At 40.5% G+C, this 18,459-nt stretch overlaps 1 protein-coding gene across 9 annotated transcripts in view; it reads right to left on the bottom strand.

Moving 5' to 3' along the window:
• The window catches only part of LOC123977373 (1-phosphatidylinositol 4,5-bisphosphate phosphodiesterase beta-1), a 171,373-nt gene that overhangs the window by 66,782 nt on the left and 86,132 nt on the right, over positions 1 to 18,459 (bottom strand). For all 9 annotated transcript variants that reach the window (XR_006826648.1, XM_046059997.1, XM_046059994.1 and 6 more), the window contains one exon: positions 15,245 to 15,313. Coding sequence is in view for 3 of the 9 variants with exons in the window: in XM_046059992.1 (XP_045915948.1) it covers positions 15,245 to 15,313 (69 nt within the window). In the remaining 6 variants the exon portion in view is untranslated. The remainder of the gene's footprint in view (positions 1 to 15,244; positions 15,314 to 18,459) is intronic.

Raw genomic sequence — 18,459 nt, 5'->3', positions numbered from 1 at the left:
ACATTTGAAGGGCCACTGAATAGCAGTCCTTAAGTGTCACATTTGCTGGGTTTGAAAGAAGATGCTGCAATAAACTGTGTTTTGGGAAAGTTTCAGAACAGTGCTGCAAGGATTCTGATAAGAGTGTGAAAGTACAACCAGATCACACCCATTCTCCATTCACTCCACTGGCTTCCCGTTTCTGCTAAGATTGAATACAAGGTCTCCCTGCTCACCCACCAGTGCATCTATGAAAATGCCCCCCCCCCCCCCGAAAGAACTACTCACCCCTCTAACTACAACACAATCCCCCCGCTCAACAAATTCTAACCGTCTCCTTCTCCCCAGGACTAAGCTCAGCACTATGGGTGATCAGGCTTTCTATTCTGCTGCTCCTCGAATCTGGAATGCCATCCCCGACCATCTGAGGACACCTCAGACTACTGAGACTAAAAAAGGACTGAAAACATTTCTTTTTAGCAGAACTTATGAGTTTTAATTAACCCTGCAAGTTGTTTCATTATCTATTTGTATTTTATATTGATGTTTTTACCTTGCTTTTATGATCTTAACTGTAGCACAGATTTGCTTCAAATGCAAAGTGCATTACAAATAAAATGTATTACTATTGTTTATTACTATTACTATTTACTATTATTTATTATTATTATTGTTTTTTGACTCATGTCCCTCACAAGTCTGGAACAACTAACAGATATCAGCAAATGTTCCTTCAATTACTGTAGTTCACAAACTCCCTAGACTGACTGAGGCATATGGTTGGACTCACACAGAAGAGAAGAGGTGTGAATGTTTCTAGATGAGAGGGGACTTAATTAGTAGTTGACATGATCTTTCCTATGCTCTCTTGTCAAACGGAAAGCAACTGTGTGTCACAGAGCCTTTCCTGCTCTTGTTAGCTCTATGTTTGTCTTCTTCTCTTTATGGTTTCTATGGTAACAGACCCATCAGACTAGTCATAACCCCTCATATTTCATACTCACCTGCAAGGTGGGCAGTGTATATTGGTGTGTGGCATGTGTGTGAGTAATATGTGCACAGACAGTGCAGGGGCCACTGAATGTTTAATCAGTGTCATTTCACCAGGTATTAATACGCAGGGATTGAGTGGGTTTGAGATAATTATGTTGATGTACAAACATTATTCGAGATACTGATATATGTCTACACTATATATACACATTGAGTTTGTTTTTTATATTGCAGCTTTATTTAAAAAAAAATGACCCAATTAGAGTCTACAACTTGGCATGCCTGTGATTTACAACAATGTGATAACAAAATATTTATTTTTATTTAAATCACACCAAATTTTGCCTAACATCAGCGTGTTAAGTAATGTACTGGAACCAGCAACTGGTTCAATATATTGACCCTGATATATTGATTGTCCCGCATTCAAGAACACCTAAATCGAGACTGAGATCAGTCGATCTGCTAAGAGCCACTGATTGTAGACATATAGTAACCTGCCAATGGCAGGCTAAATGAGTTAAGAATGATGGCTGCTATACTCTATAACACTTATTTTCAACCAAGGGTACTTGTGGTGGTACATACAGTCACCAGTGGGTACATGGAAAGATTGTGGAGTAGCTCAACTAATTTGAAAAAATAGAAATTATGATTTAAACAAAAATATATCCACATACACTGTGTTTAGTAAAAAACCCTCCCAGTTAGGATTATATATTGGCCAGATGCTGACCTTTAGTAAATGTTCTGTCACAATAACAATAATTTATTAATAATAGTTTATTCAAAGTAATGGATCAGTGGTTGAAAGATGCATCTTCTGCCACTCCAAGTAGTAGCAGTAGGAATGCAAACGTGAACAAACTGTTCTAAACATTGACAATACAATTGTATGAAAAATGTTATGTTATGTCTTCGTTTTTAGCATACATTTTTAAAATCTGTTAAAATGAACACGTTAAACAAGACCGGCGTTGATGAAAGGCCAGAGTACTTCAGCTCATCTGATAGGGACGTTGGGTACATCTGACTGCATATGTGGACTGACCACCTCCTGCCTGAAGGAAACAAATGAATGAATAGACAAATGTGTGTCTGTCTTAACACCGACTTTTCTTTACCAGCTAAAATGCTGACTTTCTGCTGGCAGCAGCTCTACTCTCTAGGCTGAGCGCGCACATCTTGATCAGCTCCAGTTCCACTGGGACGACCTTTGTAGGGTTAACAAAATGTCACATCTGATGACATGGAGACGTGTGCCAAGTTTCTCTCGAATAGACTGACACCGGCACAGTGACTAAAGAAAAGGGTCATCACAAGCCAGAAATGCATTTGTGTCCACATTGATAGTTTTCAGTACTTTTGTTCTTGCAGGATTTTCTGACCTCCAGTCAAGCTTTTGGCTGCACAGTTATGATATAAATGTGTATTCCTCTCCTGTTGCTGTGTCTCTGAAGCGCTCTGTAATTTTGTGAGACTTTTCTATTGCATCTAACCAGTGATACCTTCTTTGATATCTCTGATACAATGCATATTGCACAGTTGACTTAACTAAAATCAATAACAGGAACAGCTAAGAAACAAATACAACACTGTGAATGTCTTATATTATTGGATGTAACAGCTTGTTTGTGAAGCTTCAGGTGAAAAATGATTCTCATTTGTTCTGGCTGATCCATAAAGCAGACAACCAAACTCATATCCCTTGTTCTCTCTTTGATTCTTTTCCCTAACAAGTTAAAATAATACAATGAAACAAAGGGATATAAACAAATTCTGGATAGAATTCTCCGTTCCTGAGTAAATTGTTTAAGACATTCCAGCTTGGGTTTTGCGAAAGTTGGGAACTTTACCTGCACAGGTGCACCATTGTGCTCCTTCTGGCCTTTTCACCAAGATAGTCATCTCTGGACCCACTTGGGTAACTCTCCCACTGGGCTTACACAGGCTGCTCTGTTCATCATTACAGTCTCTATTTCATCTCTTCATTCGTTCAGTCATTCTTTTCCCCATTCATCCTGGTCCAGCAGCTCTGTCTCATGTTAGCTGAGAACAGGAGCAGCCTCTGAGGTACACCGAAGACAGAGCGAGCATCACCTTCGATTTCTCCATGAGCGGTAATGAGATAGCCTGCTTTGCACCAGGGGAATTCATCTGTGTGCAGGGATCACCTAAGTAATTGACTGAAGAATCAAACCCATCAGGGTCCATCATGCTAAGCTTTTCTTTGCTTTGTTTTCTTTACTCTGGCCCTTTCTCATTCCCTACAGTTGCTTGCTGCTTGCCAGGAGGTTACATCAATGCGTGATGCTGATCAATTGCTTGTCTCTGACTGATGACAAATGGTGTTGCAGTTTCTTGTATAAAAATCAATGAGTCCATATACCTGTTTACTTTAATCACTTCTTACTGCAAGCTGCCATTTGCCCTGCGGCCAGTCCCCCTGATGAAAACCATAGTGAGGAGCAACAGAATCGGTATCCAATCTCTCTGTGTCTTCACATATTAGCGCTGACTGAACTGTCTGATTAAGAGTGCCAGACTGACTAAGGAGAGAGAGAGAGAGAGAGAGAGAGAGAGAGAGTCAGACATAGGAGGGGATGGTACATGCTTGTGATGGTATGTTTATTTCAGTAACCACCATACTTCAAAGATCTATGAGTTTGACAGCATGTGTGCTTGCGTCTAGTGTGTATGTAAGCGTGAATCATATCTAAAATGGGAGTGTGTGGGAGTTCTCTCTCCAGACCCTGTCAACTGACAATCAGTTTCATGCCTCTGTGCACTAAAATGTCTCTGAGCAGAGCCCGCAGGGGAGGAAGGACGAGCCACACTAATATTCATTCAAATTTACCACAAACAAATCTCTCCCCTTTTTTTCCATTCAATTAATTGCGCTCTTCTCTCTCTCTTGCACTTTTCTGGAACAGACTGAAATGTGTCCGTAGCACCAAGTAATAAAAACTCTAGAGGAGAGCTGAAATTATTATAGGATAAATCTATAAGTGGCAACAATCATTTCTTTTAGCAAAAACGACAATACTGATCCTGAACAAAACACTGATCTTACACAGCTTTGTCTATTTGTCTAGCATAATAATAATACACATAGTAGCACAATGAGTCTGCCTGAACAACACAAGAAAAATTAATAGGTGGTTAAATCAAAGGCTGTGATTCGGAACTGGTCAAGCCTCAAGGTCCAGATTTCTCCTCAGTCATTTGTTCAAGGTTCACCCATAAGCTTAATTACCACATATTCAATTTCATTTAACAACATGTGGGCTTAAAGTATAATGGATATTTAACTCAGTAAATAGCACTGCAACCAAAAAAGGGCATTTTGTGGCTTAATAACCAGTAACATGAAAACACTGCAAAGGCACAGCATGTTAACAGGCCAAATAAAATAGTTGCTGTGCTATTGTAAAGACAGAAAAAACAAGTTGGCTTGATAATAAGTTTATTCCCATTAACAAAGTCTGAGGGTCTTTCCAATTAGTTTGAATCTGAATAAAAGGTATAAAGTGCATTTTTGGCTAAATCAAAGTCATCACTATATTGATGTTAATGATGATATATATGTAGAATTCCGGTGAATATACATTGTTGAACTGATTATCAAAGGATTGTTATACACATACTGGCTAAACAGGTACACATATACTTATATGAATATTATGTAAAAATGGATTCTTATACAGTATAAATGAGGTGAGGTTGTTTTCACCTGGCATTTTTAGACGTGAGGCTACTCTTTGCGCTGTAGGAGAAACTCACTTACTAAGACAGGAAGTGAAAGGCAGAATGGACGAAATGTAGGAAAGCCTGTACTGTGCTATTTATTATTCACTCATTATGTCGTCTCAGTCAACATGTGTGTGAAATCTGGAATCGCTCAGTTCATTTTGAGGTCACAATGACCTTTGAGTCAAAAGATTCACCAATTCATTCATTTTGATATATTTTGTACACACTAAAAACTCCTGGGTTATATCTTCAACCCATTTTCTGGGTTAGTTGTGTTGGGTTAAAATTATGGGTTATTTTTTCAAAGAGTAACCATTTTCTAGGTTATAGGGCTAATATTTTGACCCAATTCCTGGGTTGTTTGGGTTTCTGGGTTATTTTTCAAAGCATAACCCATCTTCAAATGAACTTTATTGGCATGAATATATAGCAACCCCCCCGCAGTTGTTCTGGAATTTTCTCACAACAGTTGTTTGAAATAACTGGCGCTTGATCTGTTTTGGCCTGTGCTTCTTCGGTGCAACTTCGCCGTGTATTCAAGGTAAGCGAGTATTTTCAGTGTTGATTTAACGTAAACTTTTCTGTGTCCACATATCGTTAGCCGTGGTAATTCTGTGGTTGCCATGTACATCTAACTAGTTTAAAGTCCGTGTAAAGTCACACATGACATGACACAACCAATGTTTGAAGACTTTAAGCCTTAAGTTCAATCCAGTTATTGAATGTTGTTGAATGTTTGAGAGAGAATGTTAGAGAGTATTTTTAAATTTTTTAAATAGAGTTTAATTTAATTTAATGCAGTAAAAATGTAAAAGTGCTTGAAGTGTGTAATGTTGTCACAGTCACCCCTAGTCACATGTCTTCCTTTGTTCTGTTTTCCAGCCACTCATCTGTTTCCATGGTTTCTGTCATTTAGTTCATTTGCATCACTTGTGTTTAGTTAATTACCATCATCATCATCTGTTCCACCTGTGTTCTGTCAATGTTCATCTGTGTTAGTATTTAGTTCCTTCAGTCTTTGGCCGTTCTACTTTGTAGTCTTGTTTAGTGTGTTTACATCCTGTCTGTACCTTTTGGAGTTACTTTACTTGCCTGCACCACAACGTGACAGATATAATGTAAAACAAAGTTTTATTTTCTGAAATAAGGCATACTGGCATAATAACACAAGTTAGATTAATTTTGATTTTTACTAATTTCTTGGTTATTTCAACCCAATGTTTTCTTGCTTTTATCTTGTATTGTTTTTGTATTATTGTGTTTTAGGTATTATTGTCTTTACACTTGTTAAAGAACTTTCTAACTTTTGTTTTTGAAAAGTGCTCTACAAATAAAGATTAGATTAGATTGGAAAGATTTTTTTAACCCAACACAAATGACCCATTATGGGTTATTTTTGACCTAGGAGTTTTTAGTGTGTACTTGCTGCAATAAACCTGACAAACGGTCTGACAGAATAATGGCCAAAAACATGCATTTCCAGACATTATGATGTAACTGTGAAGTTGACCTTTGACCTGTCAGGTAAAAAATGTCATCACTTTATCATTGTATCCCATTGAACATCTGTGTGAAATTGTATTATAATTACTGCTCCAATTCTTGAGTAATGGCCAAAAATGCCAAAGTAATTCTGAGGTCACAGTGACCTTTGAGTAAAAAGTGTCACCAATTCATTGTCCAACCAACTGTGAAATATGGTCTTCAATTCTTGAGTTATGGCCAAAAACTTGTTCCTTGAGTCCAAGTGGACATTTGTGCTAAATTTGAAGAAATTTCCTCAAGGCGTTCCTGAAATATCGCGTTCAAGAGAACGTGACGGATGACCTGAAAATATAACTTCCGGCCACAGCTATTCCTGTTTATAAGTCTCAAAGTCGGGGGGTGTCTGTGCCTATGCTTACTCTTCAGCTGGAACAGAGCTGAGAAGCCACATTCACAAAGACACATTGTGCTGAATGGTAGGATATGTTTGATTGCATGGAGGGCTACTCAGTCATCACAATACACCAAAACTGAGAGAGGCTCACCTTGGTGAATTTCCTTTTCAGCATGCTGTCACATGAAACCTCATTGCTCAGCAATGTGACGCTTTCAATGTGGATTCCAAAGGGGTATCCACATATCACACCTACATTTCTCGGTAAACTAGTTGTTAGATCGGTCGTGCAGTTTACCCAGATGTGCCATCATAGCTTTTGTCAGAGCATTTCTCCCTGTGGTGTCCACTTGCTGGGAAATATGTAAAATATTCCCTTGTAAACCTGACTTACATTTCAGTCAGTTCAAAAATATCTACTACATGACTTTGCCTTTAACAAATACAGGTGCTGGTCATATGATTAGAATATCATCAAAAAGTTGATTTATTTCAGTAATTACATTCAAAAAGTGAAACTTGGATATTATATTCATTCATTACACACAGACTGATATATTTCAAATGTTTATTTCATTTAATTGTGATGATTAAAACTGACAACTAATGAAAATCCCAAATTCACTATCTCCGAAAATTAGAATATTACTTAAGACCAATACAAAAAAAGGATTTTTAGAAATGTTGGCCAACTGAAAAGACCATCCATCCATCGTCAACCACTTATCCTGCATACAAGGTCGCGTGGGGCTGGAGCCAATCCCAGGTGCCATCAGGCAAAAGGTGGGGCACACCCTGGACAAGTCACCAGTCCATCGCAGGGCCACACATAGACAAACAACCACTCACGTTTACCCCTAAGGACAATTTAGGGTCACCAATCAACCTAGGTTGCATGTCTTTGTACAGTGGGAGGAAGCTGGCAAACTCCACAAAGAAAGGCTGGGGCAACTGGGGTTTGAACCCACAACCTTCTTGCTGTGAGGCAACAGTGCTAACCACTGCACCACCGTGCCGCCCCTCAACTGAAAAGTATGAACATGAAAAGTATGAGCATGTCCAGCACTCAGTACTTAGTTGGGGCTCCTTTTGCCTGAATTACTGCAGCAATGTGGCGTGGAGTCGATCAGTCTAAAGTTATTTGCCAGGATATCCAGTGCGGGTGCGGGGCGGAGCTGTGCTCCAGTTTGTTCTGGGTGTGAGCCTGGTGTTCTCGGCCCTTGACGGGTGGGTGGGTTGATGGTGACATGCAGCTGAGCTAGTTGATTATGCCTAGTTGCTAGTTTGGCTGGCATTGCATGGTGACCGGGGGGCGTGCTGTGCATGGGGGATGTTGGGCTGACGTGGCGGCCCCCACTTTTCCACTTGCCTGGACAGCGCATTTGCTGCTGGGCTGGGACTTGCTGCTGGTGTTTTTCTCCGCTGGCTTTCGCCGTAGTGTTCTGCCGCTTGCTTTCTCTCATTTGCTCGGCCTTGCGCGCATGATACGCGAGGGTCTGCCGGGCGTTGGGTGTTGCTGTGCTTGCGCAGTGTGCGGGTTGGGGTCGTCACTTGCGCACTGATGTTGATGACTGCGTGGCGTTTTGGCGGTTTTCTCAATAAGAACTACATTCTGTAACAGGCTTATGCACACACACATACATATATATATATACACACACATACACATACAGACACATTCACCCACACGCACACAGACACATACAGTCTTACATATAGACACACACACAAACAAAGACTGTCCCTGGTAGAATTATTCTTGATGTTTTTCTTTCAGTTACTTATTTAAATAAATTTTTAATATTTCAGCTCTCACGGCTGTGCTGTGTTGTTTATTTATGTTGCTTGACTGTTTCTCATTTTCATTTCTCTCACAATTGTCTTCCTATGTCAGCTGTTTATTGCTACTGTTCGGCTGGTTGTCTCTCTTTATTTTTGTTTGTTTGTTTGTTTGTTTGTTTGTTGTTTGTTTTTTCCGCCTTGAGCCCCCCTCCCCGTTCTCTTGCAGATTTTGTTGCTTTCTGCAATTGGTGTTTCCTTCTACTATTTCCTGTAGTCCCCACCCCCCCATCCCCGTTCTCTTGCAGGTGTTGTTCTTTTTCTGTGCTGTCTGTTTTATATTCCCCATCCCACTGTCTGGCTTAAAATCTGCTCCTCATACTCTGCTGGGCAGCCTGGTAAAGAGTAAATAAATAAAATAAAAGCTTCCTCTGTCAAGTAGGTGTCTATTAGTCACTTTAAGGCAGGAAATGATACTTTAAAATAAAAGTTTTTAATTTTATTTACACACAAACTTGACTCGCTCGCGGTTCACTTGCAGCCCATCCACTTTTTTGCACAACTTAGGAACGGACTGGTTTAATCTACTGATTGTTTCAGCTCTAGTTTAATCACCGAACCATATAGTACATTTCAGCTCTACTCTACCAGTAGCAAAGCCAAAGATAAATTATGCCCTCACTCTGTTTCTTGAACACTTTCTCTCTCTCTCTGCCTCTCGCTCTCTCTCTCAGCCTTCCTAACAGAGACCTTCAGACAGACAGATTATCATTGATTGTCCTCCTAAAGTTTCCTTTTATATTCAGCTGCTAGTCAAACCATCAGTGCTCATTTGCTCAATTGTCATTCTTAAGGATTAAAACACTAATGGTCTCATGTCCACTATTTCAACGCACTACCATGTGACACTAATCTACAGCCCATCAGTGAGAGCAAGATGTGTGGCCAACATCCATCTAAATCTCATAGGTTAGCACTGATCCCTGCATGTCGGCCTGTAAGCAGGGATCAGCTATTATTTCTCTTAGGGACCAGTGTAGTTGTGCAGCAGGTGAGACCAGGGTTTGAATTACGATTAGTCTCTCTGGTATGTGGGTGAGATAGCTGTTTTCATATATATATCACTGTGTTACAACCCAAGACACCTCTACACAGCACAGATATTATCATACTCCACACACACACACACACACACACACAATATGCCACCACCAGCAGAGGCACTTAGATGCGTGTGAATACTCATCAAAGCTCTTATAAGATTATTTTTGGTGAGAGATGTTAAATTTAATATCTGTCTAAGCACACTAATCACTGTCACTGAACTCATACTACCTAATATTTCCATGCATCTTGTCATGCAGAGGTGTTCAGGGTCGGACAAAGGCCTTGCCCACACTTACATCGATAGATTTGAAGGGCTGTGATTGCTGCAACTGGAACACATACTGTGACGTCGTCCTTCATCGATACATGCCAGACAGCACAGATGAGGAAAAAAACTCTGACACAGGCTTTTGTGAACCTCAAAAAACATGCTGTAGAAAGAAGATTTATAAAAAGCATTCTTTACGTACAATTGTGTTCAAACAACTTTTTATGTTAGTTTTGGTTTAAGCTTTAACTAAGAGCGTTGAGATATTAGTGACTTGGCTTCAAGAATTGCTTTCGAAGAGCAGTTGACTCAGGATGTGGGTCTGTTTTCTGGTTTTGGTAAAAAAAAAAAAAGCTCCACATTTCCAAAAATAAATTCCAGGACATTGATACCGTATGCCCTGTTTCATGTTTACTGTCTAAACTATGTAATCACTGCCTTAAACACTGTCATAGCACAGCTGCTTTGAACATGAATTGGATAAGGACAAAGCGTAAACCCTTCAGTAGCTTGCTGTGTACTCGGTGGAGCTGTTTAGCACTTGCTGCTGTGGGAGATGGAGCTTTAGCTGACTTTGTTGGCCAGACAGAGTGGTGGTGATAATGGCCTTCTGGCCTCTCCCAGATCCTGTTACACTGCTGGGGACACACAAGCTGCTCTGTATTTAGCAGCAGTCCTCTCTGCTGCAAGCTTAGACTGTAACAGAGCCGGCGGCAACTTCCTCTTGCCTCACAATAAAAGTCTGAAGCAACAAATAACTCTGGAGGAAATGAACATCGTAGCCTCGATTCTGCTGCTGACTTCAGTCCGTTCATTAGATTTTTATTCACTATCAAGACAGTGACAGTGGAAAGCCAAAAGAAAAACCTAATGCCTTTTTTTAAATGAACCACCAATACCCAAATCCTTTGGTATTGTAACTGTATACTGTAGCAGCATGCTATGGTTGTTTTCCAGCTTTGTTTTGGAGTTGCGAGTGACTTCCATGTGTTTCTCTGCTGATAACAGTGGCTACATCAGTCCAGACGGTCTGCTTTTGTAAACAAGCCATGACTCCAGAAATCTATTTGTTCCCCTCTCGGTTGATTGTGATTCTTTATGATTATCATTTTATTTTTGCGCAAACAACTCCTCTTCCTGTGTGTGACCATGTTAGTCTATACAGCCATCTGCTCCACTCAGTCAGTCAGCAGTACCTCAGTCTGATCATACATGTATCATTGGATGGAAAAGCTATGTGATCTGGACGTCTCGTTTAACACACACACAACAAAATAATCAGCTAGCGCATGGCAAACTCCGGCTGGGGTGAGATATGCATATCTGAATTACAAGACCACACTCTGTCTGTATATTTCTGCCCCCTGTACACCCTACCCAGCTCTGCTTGATGTTTTTAATCCATTATAAAAAAAAGGAATCAGAGAATGGAGTCTGTGGTATAGAACACAAAACCATTGAGGTTTTCCATTTTCAAGATGTATATTACAACTCTGAACTACACAGACACTACATGCAGGACATTTATCATACAGATATAAAATCTGGTTGTCAGAGAGACAGAGAGAAAGCATGTCTTTTTGTCCGTCAGACACCTACTGTAAGCAACATGGTGAGATGCTGATTACATTTTCCTCTTGCCAGATCTGCTAAGAAAGAACAATTCAGTCAGAAGGACATTTCCTGAGAAGGTTTCTGAACACAGCTATGTAGAAGTTAGTTGGATGGTAAAGTGTACATGAGATCGCAGATGTGATTGGCTTTAGCTGTTTGGTTGATGCTGATGAGAGGGAACAAGCTAATCTGCTGATTTAATAAATATGAATGGATAGTTTGGAACAATTGGGCCTGACCTGCCTCCAGTGTTGTGATTTTGGATAAGGAGAATAGTTTAGTCCAATGTTACTGTTTATAGTGAAGATCTAGGCTCCAGATTTTTCCTTTACACGTTAGAAAGAAAATTAAAATCTTATAAAGACTATAATATTTTAAGGCACTACCAAATACCAATGGAAGGCCAACACCATGAAATGTTAGGAGGTTCTAGAATGAATAATCTCTGATACAAGTTGTAGACTTTTGCGAGACCCTGTCAATTTATTATACCTATGACTATTAAGCATATAGATATGCTGTTGTTCCATTCTTTGTCCAACAACAAAGAAATAATGTTCATTATGCTGATGGATGAATTACAGATGCCACTGCAAAAATGAAACAGATACTCACTTCCTTTCCACACAGTTTGAATACTCCATGATGACCACAAAAGCATGTAAAAAGAACAATTCAAATTTAGAAGCAATAGCAAATGATTTTAGCTGTATGTTCTCTGCATTGGATATGACAAATCCGCTAGCTATTAATTTGTACAATAAGTGGACAAGTATTAGTGCTGTGCTTTGCTCACCAGACCTAAGAGTGTGTGATTTATTTCTGGAGCCACACGTCAAACAAAGGTTGCCTCTTGTCATTCTATCAAGCAGCCAATCTAATCAGCCTGAATGATGGCAGGGTCGACACATGGTAATTAGCATCATCATCCTGAGCATGGTCGAACAAAGGACACTGCTTTTGTCGTGCTTTAGTGTGTTTGTGCTCCTGTGTGGGATTTTTGGTCTATACAGTTGTAAGTGTACGCAATGTACAAATGATAGCGAGCGTTACTCTCTGTCAAATGTATTGGTGTTTTTTTTGTTTGTGTGTGTGTGTGTGTGTGTTTACAGTGAAAATGTATGAATCATAACTGAGGAGCTGGAGCTCGTGTGGGCAGGGTGGCATAAGTTCATCAGAGGGCAGACAAGCCGCCCACACACTGCGACGAGCCGGTGAACACAGCACCACGCTCCAAATCTTAATGACGTTTAGACAGAAATTCCGATGCTGCTCAACGACAATATGAAGTAACTTGAGCTAGAGTAGACACAAGAGCTGAAAAGAGGCCAGCCAAAGCAGTCTTTCCATCTGGAGCCAATTTCAATCCAGTCTGTTGAGAATGATTGTATCTCAGTCTGACAATATTCAGCTGGGACGCAGGACTCTTGAGTTGCACAATGAAAGCACTTCTGAAGCTTTTTACAGACACGTCATCATGAGTCCAACATCTCATCATGGTAAAGTGTTGGCTTCGTGCAATTTGCATGAATGAATGAATGAATGCCACTAAGAGAGCTCTTGAGTGAGAGTAGAAGGAGCAGTACGATCTTTAGAGAGTAGAGAGCATCTAAATACAAAACAGACACAACAGCTGTAGTAGAAATTGGAGCTATGAAGTTTAAACTTGGATTCCTCTCTTGATCAGCTTCCTCCTCATTTTACCCTCTGTTGTACTAAGATGCAACCTTGGACAGACAGCACTGATACATGGCTAATGTATTGATCAGTTTTAATGGTTTTCCTCGTAAGCCAGCATTTTTAACCACGGTTGATTCAAATCTGTTTTAAATGTTTCTTTGCTGTGGCACTCAATATTGTATATTTTTTAAACACACATACTCATTTACACTTATTCAGATACCTTTCCTGAGTATTATGTGCAAGCTTTTTGTTTGACTGGAGAATATTCTTTAAGCTTTTGTGCATTTCTCTCAAGCTGAAGTTAACAGCGCAGTGATCCTTGCAAAACCTTCACCATTCTGACGAGATCCTTAAGAAGTGTGAAGGAGAAATGCTTAAGAAGTAAGCCACGAAATGTGCTGTCCACTTACAGCAACTGCATTCTGGTATTATCTGTACTTCTCGCCTGACATCTTCCTTTGACCTCACATCATATCTGTGTCCTTCCTCCCTTTGTCTCATCCTTTCTCTCGCCTTCTGCAGACCTTACATAGAAGGAAATTCGCCTTACTTTTCCTTCCCCTCTCTCTGATCCTCTCATCCTCCCAGCCTCTTCACCCCCCCCCCTTTCATCCCTTCCTCTCCTCGTCTCATCAACCCTTCAGACACTGTGTCTCACTGGTGCTCCCATTACAATGCCCAGGGTGCATCATCGCTCCATCTCCCAGTAATGGATTTCCAATGCTTCGACCATCTTACCTGTCACGTGGTCATGTCTCCTCCCTGGGTAGCATCACTCTGTAAGCTGTTTAGAAATGCATGAATCCTCTCTGTGTTATTGTACTCATTCCATCATTACTCACTCCCCACACAGAGCAGCAGGGCGCGACCCCCACTCGCTTCTCCTGCTGCACTGAGTCAAAGCGATGAAGACTGCCGCTGCTATATAACAGCAGCTCATCACAAGATTGACTAGAAAATATATGTGAAATTGTGTCATTATGCAGGGATATATAATATGAAAGTGGATAAGAATGCAGGTTATTGTTCTAACCATCGCTTGGTGAGTGGGAAATTAACTGTGAAAACTGAATTTGGCTTTGCAACTACACTAGGATGTGCCAAATTCCTTGATAATTACAGTGTGCCAGATTAAAAAATGTGTTTACGAGTTCTTCTCAGATCGCTCACAATCGAAAGTGTTTTAATTAGTTGTGAAATGGAAATTTGAATACCCTTGGCCTTGTATGCTTTCCCGGGAAACTATCCATGTACTGTTACTGCGTGGGTTTGAATTCAGATCATGTTTGTCAATCTTGAGTGTCATTTGAACTTCCCTTCCACGATTTTGTCTTCACATCACTGTCTAACAACTGTAAATAGTCACATACACACAGTTACACATAAATACATAGAAAATTAAATGCAAAATATGAAGTGCTGAAGGTCATGTAAGAGACCATTAAATTAACTACACCTACCATACAAACAACTACATCCATTTCTGTACATACCAGCCTTATAATTAAATGTCAATCATTACAATTACATGACCAATTATAATCCTATCCATAAAATAGTTCTTGGCTAGATTGATGCAGACTGTGTCTGATTCACGGTTGGGCTCACACCCACTCATGGCTTTCATTTCTGTGCAAAAATAAATACGAACACTTACAAAGCATATCATCACCCAAAAATGCCCTCCTCTGTCCTTTCTGTACACTGCTCATTGTGTTCACAGAGCCTCAATAGACAAAAACAAGAAAAATACTGAAACGTTTTTTCTTGATTTGATACATATTTTCACTAGCAAGGACCACAATCAACAGATACAGTTAAATGATTTATTGTTTATCGAAACAGAAAGATGTACAAGGCTTGTCGTTGCTGAATAGACATTCGAAAGCGCTGAGGGGAAGCTACTAGGAAATCCGCCGTAGCACCCGGGCACGACGGACTCCCCTATAACCCTATGGAGAGGAAGAAGGAGAAGAGGAGACCAGACAGAGAAAGGGGTGGACGGGAAGGGGTGCAGAATGAGATGGGAGATGGGGCTTGTGGGTATTTATGGAAATGCCGGGAGTGACGTGATTGATGTGTGGTCCCGCTCCTGAAACTCTGCTGGTAGCACCACATTGCCAAAACACAACCATAAAGCATCTAATTAAATATGTTTTCATATCCAAGTACATCGGCCTTAAGCTTACCTTCGGTGTTTTGGTGCACTTTCCATTTCTGGCATCTTTTATGTGCGCTATATCCAGTAGGTCCGTATCCTGTGAACAAGAAGGAGCACAGCTAAATCAGTATGAACATCAACCAAGTGCCAATTCAAAGGCTTCAAAGACAGTTTAGGACACAAAGACATTCTGTTCCCATGGGAGGTGTTTGGGGTCCAAGGCAAAGGGAAACACTTCAGCGATCCTTTCCATTTCCAAACCTGCCACCTGTGGCTGAAGGCCTTGGGTGTTTGTGTGTGTTTGCACAACCACAATGTTTTAGGGACACACATTAGCCTCAATACTGGATGCCGCGTGGGAGTCATTCAGTGTAGATAGATGCAACCCTAATGACACTTTGCCCTGAGACAGTGTCATTGTACTGTTGTAGCACAAAATTAGGACAAATGTGTAAAGTTTCCATGTTGACTGATGACCTGGCTAAATGAGCCCACGCCCTTCACAAGCACAAATACTCAAAACAGATTTTGGATCATTAAATCAGATATTGCTGGTGTGACATGCCAGAAAGCAAAGAAAAGGGTGCAGATTGTCTGTCATTACACACAATACACTTCCCAGACGACTGGAATAACTGCTGGCAAGGAAAAAAAATAGTTGGATGCACAACACTCCACACATAAAAATGTTCTGCTGCTGCATGATGCTCTACCGTAATGCCTTGCCACAGATTGGCTGAAGTCAGCTGTGTGAATGGTAGTCAATTGGCAAAGAGACATAGCATGGCACCCTAATGATGACAGCCTTGAAACCCCATGAATGTCAACATTATGACTTAACAAAAAAGTCAACTAAGCCTCTCTGTAACAGCATTTTCAGTAGATTTGTGATGAAGCCTCTTAAAACATACTGCAAAGCACTGAACTTTCCTTCCTTCCTCTTGAATGAAGTCAAAACATGTAATTCCAGAGAACTTCCTGTTAGTGATCTCAACTTTGCTTTTAGCTCCCCCTCCAGCACGCCAAGTTCAGGAAAGACACCTGTGTTCATCTATAAGTAGACACGCATCACAAATAAGCATCCATTGACTCATATGTCTGCCCATTCATGCATCCATCAATCCATCCACCAACTGTTTCAAACTAAAACAACCAGTTATGTGTTTAGCAGGAAATACACACAAAATGCAATCGTACAGAAGGCCCCTGTGACCTTCCTTCAGTCACCGCATCCCTTTATCTGTCTGGATTATCACTCTCTCCATCTCTCTGAGAGGGAGCCAGGACATGAGGTGGAAAATTAACCAGAGTGAACTGTGTGTCCACTCAGCATTATCTGGGGAGACAAGGAGCAACGAGGGCTTGACTCAATCTCCAGCAGCAGTGCTGGTATCTGACCATCTCAAGGCCATGAGGTTTGTGGAAAATTGCACCCAGCCATTCTTCCTTATCTTCAAATCCATACCTACGTACTGGCCCCCCTAAAATATCTGTTTCTTATTTTTTCTTATTTATTTCTATAAATTATTTTACTCTATATTAGTTCTTTATTTTGTCTCCTTCTACTTGTAACAGTTAAACATTTTTAAAATAAAATTTAAATTTATTATTTTAAATTTTTAATCTTATACTGGCGGTACAATGATGATACCTGATTTAACCCAATAAATGGAAAAAAAAAATTAAAATCAGCTCTTAAAGCCATAGCCATAAACAGAGACATTAGTAGATGCAAACTATAGGTCACTAGGTCATAAAAAATGTTGCCACTTTGCAACAGTAGATGCACAGCCACTGTCTGTCTCCATATAAGAGATGGAAATTAAAGCACTCAATTCTATGGCTATTACCCACATGGACAAGTTATTCCTTTTCTGCAGTGCATTGCATCAATTAGACTGTCCCTGTTTGCACAGAGAGAGCCTCTGAGTCAAAGGTTAACGCCTACACTGGGTCTGCAAATGCCTGCCTTTGAAGTCTCTTTAGAGAGACGGAGCTCCGCAGGGTCCTGGTGGAACAGCGGGACTTCAGGAAGCAGCTCACTGATGGGGTCCTTTTTGTGCCCTCTAGCCCTGCACAGTTAACGCAGCTCTAAGCTGGTTGTGCATCATTGGTTAAGTGTTAACCTATAGAGCTGACTCATTAAAGGTAAAGCAAACTGCCTCTGTGCGTGACAAGCTGCTCACTCAAAGTGCGCCTAAGACGTTACACGTGCAACCATTACCGTAACATCCAAAGGCTTGTCAGTGTTTGCTACAGTGTACAAAAGCTTGCTCATTGTGCAGATGTAAATAAAAGTTGATACCAATAATATTTTATTAACATTGACTTGGATTTATAATTGTAGACAGTGCAGAGTTAGTTCAGTAAAGTTCAGTCTGGCCGTCCAGCCATTATTTCTCCTGTTTCATTTCTCTCATTTATTTCTTATGACATATGTTCTTTATATGTTCATTTCTGTCATCTCTCTTTATTTTTCACAATGCCTCCCGCTCTGTCTTTCTCTCTCTTATTTCCCTCCCTCTCTCTCAGGGCATTTCTGTGTGCCTCAAAACAGGGAGCAGGGATCCAAGGTCTATTAAGATCCATGGCACGTCCAGGAAGCAAGCACGGCCAGCAGGGGAGAAACTACAGAAATTAATGAACATGCTTAACATGTGCTGGCCCTGGGCTCTGTTTTCTGTGCCTGTTTGTCTATCTCTGCTGTCGCTCCACTGGTCACGCAACATATGCAACATGCAGTCTTCCTTTTAAAATTAAACCCATTCCTAGTAGCAAGTAAGCAGGGTGCTGTGTATATGAAGCTTTGCAGGAAATGTATCAATCTGGAAATCCTTTTGTTGTCAAATGTGCCTCTGCTTCTGGCACTTTGTACATCTAATATATGCCATATTTTTGTGTTAGACCACTCTTTGTTATCTTTTAATTTGAAAAACATTGAGTTCACTAGTGTATGAAATGTGAAATAAAAAAAACGTGACTTGAGGCTAACTGGGAAAAACATCTGTGACAAGGTGCTTTAAATAAAACTCTTTACTGAGTATCTACAATAGGGGTTGCAGAGTCTGGCCAGGTAGGTTGGTTTTATAACAAATAATTCTTTTGCCCTTTAAAGCACAGACATTTCACAGCTTTAGTGGTACAAGAGGGATGTTCTTGTGAGAAAAAAGGCACAGAATGTTAAGGAAACATGGAATGGAGGGTAGAGACGGAGAAAAGTGGAGTGGGGAGGACAAAAGCCAC

This window comes from Micropterus dolomieu, linkage group LG10 (genome assembly GCF_021292245.1).
Source record: "Micropterus dolomieu isolate WLL.071019.BEF.003 ecotype Adirondacks linkage group LG10, ASM2129224v1, whole genome shotgun sequence".
NCBI lineage: Eukaryota > Metazoa > Chordata > Actinopteri > Centrarchiformes > Centrarchidae > Micropterus > Micropterus dolomieu.
This window is presented reverse-complemented; position numbering and strand designations above follow the sequence as displayed.